We start from the raw sequence: 4481 nt of genomic DNA, 5'->3' as shown, positions 1-4481 counted from the left end.
TTTGGCAGCTTTGCTTATAATTCTGTACTAGCATCACTGAGCATAGTTTGTTTGGTGTATCTCTAACTCTTTTTCACTGTAAGGGTGCCAATTATTGGTGGAAAAGACCTGGATCTTCATCAACTATTTAAGGAAGTTACCTCACGAGGTGGCATTGATAAGGCAAGAAATTAATGGAATTACTTATGTTTAGTGGTTTAAAGTTCCTTTCGGAAGTAGTTTGTCTGGCCATATTTGTTACATTGTGCTGCAACTGTTCTACCCCGGAAAGGTAATATTTAGGATTGTCAGGTGTCATTCAATAGCTGAACTCTGCAGCTAATTATTTAGCCATGTTATGTCACTCGACAAATAACTGACCTATAGATTCTTGAAATAAAAATTTGGCCTACATGAATTGCTGCTACATTAGTGTTAAATCAAATTTTGCGTCCATGTAGCAATCACTTAACTAAAATTTTCGTTAGAAACGGAAAGTGGGCGTGCAATTTTAGTTCATATGAATTCCATTGTTATTACATCGGTAGGTCTTCATCTTATTTTCTCCCAATTTATCCTACGAGGTAATGAAATTCTCACGCATGATTTCTCACTGCTACCTTTCTCTTGCCACGGTCCAGATATAGTTATCGCATTTTTCATTTAGATGCTTCAAACTTATGCAAGATGCCAATTATTGGGAAAAACAACAGTGCTCATCATACGAGTAGCCCACAAGCAATTCCATTTAGACAGGAGTAAATTTCATAAAACTCCTTCAAAAACATCAATGATATAAATGTGTTAAAACATGTGGACTGGCTAATGTACCATGTCATTCTAAAACTTGTATAGCATAGAACATGTTTTAGAAGTAAAAATCTGAATTATGAACACTTGAGCTGGAGCCTGGATTCAGCTAATTGCAAACCGACCTTGCTTGGTGCGTCTGCCTAGGACTTGATTGGTATAAATACCGTATCTGAATCTTTACTACATTTTTGTGTAAGCAGAGATTGTTCTCAAAGAAAAGCAAGTTAAAGCCACGACACTTCAAAATTTGTGGTGTTTTTTTGAATGTACTGTTAGTCATCACTTTATCTGTAAATATGCAAAGTCAGAAGGTCAGATTGATAACTGTTTGTGTTGCTGCCTCGCACAGGTCAAGGCAGAAAACAGATGGAGAGAAGTAACCGCGTCATTTATTTTTCCTGCGACTGCGACAAATGCTTCTTTTATGTTGAAAAAATACTATATGTCGCTGTTATACCATTTTGAACAGCTCTACTTCTTTGGAGCACAGGGCTGGTATCAACAAGAAAGTGGTGTGTGCAATCTACAGAATTCTGTGTTCTAGTTCTGACTGTCGCTTTCTTGCCATTACTCAGACCATGTTTTTACCACAGATCCCAGATCACTGCCTTGCATAGACGTGAGAGCTGAAACACAAAACACCGAGAAAAGAAAAAGGGCCACCAATGCCTCTTCAGGTTAGTTTCAGTCAACTCATCTTCTTTAGGCCTCTCCCTCTCCTGTGTAGCATTATCTCTTCACCCTCCATCTCAGATTTTTGTCCGTGGCATAGAGTTTGAGGAGGATGAAACCATTTCTTATGCTGGATACCATCTCTTCACAAAATCCAACACATCCGTCATTGAATTTTGTACTCACTATTCGATTAGACTCTCTTAACAAAAGTGGATTCTCGTGTACTCCCTCCGTTTTTATTTACTCTGCATATGAGCTTTGTAAACTTTGACCAAGTTTATAGAAAATTTTATTAACTTAAACAATAATAAATCAATACTATTAGATTCATCATTGAATATATTTTCACAATATACATGTGATTGTAAATGTTCATATTGTTTTCTATAAACTCGCTCAAACTTTATAAAGTTGGACTTAGGACAAAGCTAATATGCAGAGTAAATAAAAACAGAGGGAGTATTAAATAGTTGGCCTATACGATTCAACCCATTGACATGGTGAGTAAATTGACATGGCAAGCTTATATACAGCTAATAAGAGACGATCACTGGGACTGGACGTAGCACTCATCAGATACGGATGGGTATGCACGTTTCTGTTAGTTTTTAGAAACCTTGTATCATCATGAGTTCATGATATTGTTACTTACATGATTCACTAATCTTTATTCTAGTTTAGCATGGTATATATATATATATATATATATATATATATATATATATATATATATATATATATATATAGGCTCGCTAATGTGAGCCGGAGCGCAAAGCGCTAATTCTACGCTCCGGCTGGACACCACACCCTAGGCTACGCACGTGTCGCACAGGTCGTTGAAAAAATCAGCAGTTTTTCTCCCGCATGGTGGTAAAATTGATGGACACTATAGTAACTGAATTGATTTCATTACGACTGGACCCATCTATTCCCCGCCTCGCCAAGACCACATAATTAGTCCACATGGTAAACCTAAAAAGAAATAGTCCACATGATACATAGTAATCAGCCATGGGAAAAGTAGTAACGAAACAAAATATGTTACTGTTGCACCTATTCTTCCTGCTCCCTACATAATTATCCGCTTCGTAGTAAAATTGGTGTAAAATATAGAGTACTCTAAAATATAGTAACAAAGTCTATTCTGTTACTACAACGTAAAGTAAAATGTAATATAGTCTATATTTCCAGTTTTTTTACCAGGTTAGAAGATTGGTTGGTTTTCCTCACGGAGAATGGTGCATGGCACGTAGTAATAGATTAAATTATATTACTATATTTCGTTGCTACTTTACCTTGATTAGAAGAACAACTCATCTATGGAGTGGGGCGTCGTGGAGTCGTAACCAATTTAAACCCGTTACTTTTTCTTGCATGTGGTATTACCGTGGTAAGCAATACAAATCACTTTCCTCTTCTCTTTACCCTCATAAGATTAGCGAGACGGACGTGGGGCGTGTGGAGTGGTAACCAAAATTAAATCCATTACTATATTTTCTACTTCCTTTTACCCTCACACAATTAGTTAGCGGGGTGGGACTGCACTGGCTTAGTGCCGTGGTATGCTGGTGGTTAGCGACTTAGAGGTGATTTAAGACTCTCGAGGAAAGATATTAATATTCATGTGACTAATTTATTTTTCCTTGAACTGTTTTAGACCCAGCTTTGGCTTCTGATAATGTCGATGTGGATGTAATAATTGATGGCAAGTTTGAACATGGTTACATTGTAACTGTTATTATGGGATCAAAATCCACAAAAGCAGTCCTTTATAATTACAGTGAGGAACCTGCTCTTACAACTCTGGCACCTACTATGCCCATAAACAACACTGGTTCGAAGGGTGGACGTAGGCGGAGGCAGCGCAGGAAGAAGCTAAGTACAACAGACCCCAGACATCCCAAACCGAACAGGAGCGGCTATAATTTCTTTTTCCAAGACCAGCACAGAAAGCTAAAGCCAGATTATCCTGGCCAGGACAGGCTGATCAGTAAAATGATTGGTGAACGGTGGAACAATCTAAGCCCTGAAGACAAAGCTGTAAGATAGAAAAAATCTATTAAAATCTCAGCTCTACAAATCATTAGCTATTTTGTCATGTGATATGTCCCTTCTGTGATTTTTAATAGGTGTACCAAGAAAGAGGTGTACAGGACAAGGAGAGATACCAGTCTCAGTTGGCTGCTTATAGAGAAGAACTGAGAACAGGCCAGCCTATGAGCAATCCTGTGCCTATTATCGGCAATGTACCTATCCAGCAGACATTTCCCCAGACAGAAGTAACTATTGATGAAGTGGACTCCAAGGTCAGTAAAGGACATATGCTGCTGTCCAATCAAAGGTACAACAACAGCGACGAAGGTGTTGATTCAGGTGGAAAACTTGTTGAAGGTGAAGAGTTCAACACGGATACATCTCCTGAGCCTAGCATTGATACCACTGATTCGCCTGGGCTGCTTGATCCTTCTGCTGATGGCGACCGATTTGAACTTCGCAGGAGGGAGAACCCCAACAAAAATGAGAAACAGAGCACTGCACCTAAATAATGATTGAAAAATGACTTAATGGTACATTCTTCTGGTACAAGATTGGAAGTAATAAGTTGAAGCGAGTGGCAGGTTATGCCTACTGCCTTCGATGTAGGATCAGGTTGATGTCTCATATTTATTCCTTTTATATATCAGCATTGTTGTAGAAACTGCTACGGGCTGATTTATGTGGGTAACGCTCTATTAGCGCATGAAATGCTGTGGGTTTTTTCTTCAGTTTGGAACATCCCAAGTTGATATGTTGAATTGGTTGGATCGACGATAGATGGTTTGTGTCATTTTGGTTTCTTGCTGACATTAGTTTCGGCCTGTAGTACCACCGTAACGCGTTGAAACATGGCTTGATGAACTTGAATTCAGAGGAAATGAACACGAGAGAGAACTGGATGTACGGTTTTATCTCGCTCAGATGAAGGCTTAGGCACAACCACCTAGAAGGAAATTTTGTGGTACTTGGATTTATCA

The 4481-nt window shown here is 38.7% G+C and overlaps 1 protein-coding gene across 2 annotated transcripts in view; it reads left to right on the top strand.

The window, feature by feature from the left end:
• LOC119322981 (high mobility group B protein 9-like) overlaps positions 1 to 4232 on the top strand; it is a 5729-nt gene extending 1497 nt beyond the window's left edge. For both annotated transcript variants that reach the window (XM_037596532.1, XM_037596531.1), the window contains exons 3-7: positions 84 to 162; positions 1142 to 1304; positions 1386 to 1469; positions 3125 to 3507; positions 3597 to 4232. In XM_037596532.1, the coding sequence (XP_037452429.1) occupies positions 84 to 162; positions 1142 to 1304; positions 1386 to 1469; positions 3125 to 3507; positions 3597 to 4013 (1126 nt within the window). In that variant the 3' untranslated portion in view covers positions 4014 to 4232. The remainder of the gene's footprint in view (positions 1 to 83; positions 163 to 1141; positions 1305 to 1385; positions 1470 to 3124; positions 3508 to 3596) is intronic.
• Positions 4233 to 4481: the final 249 nt, after the last annotated feature.

The sequence above is a fragment of the Triticum dicoccoides genome, chromosome 6B (genome assembly GCF_002162155.2).
Source record: "Triticum dicoccoides isolate Atlit2015 ecotype Zavitan chromosome 6B, WEW_v2.0, whole genome shotgun sequence".
Lineage (NCBI taxonomy): Eukaryota > Viridiplantae > Streptophyta > Magnoliopsida > Poales > Poaceae > Triticum > Triticum dicoccoides.
This window is presented reverse-complemented; position numbering and strand designations above follow the sequence as displayed.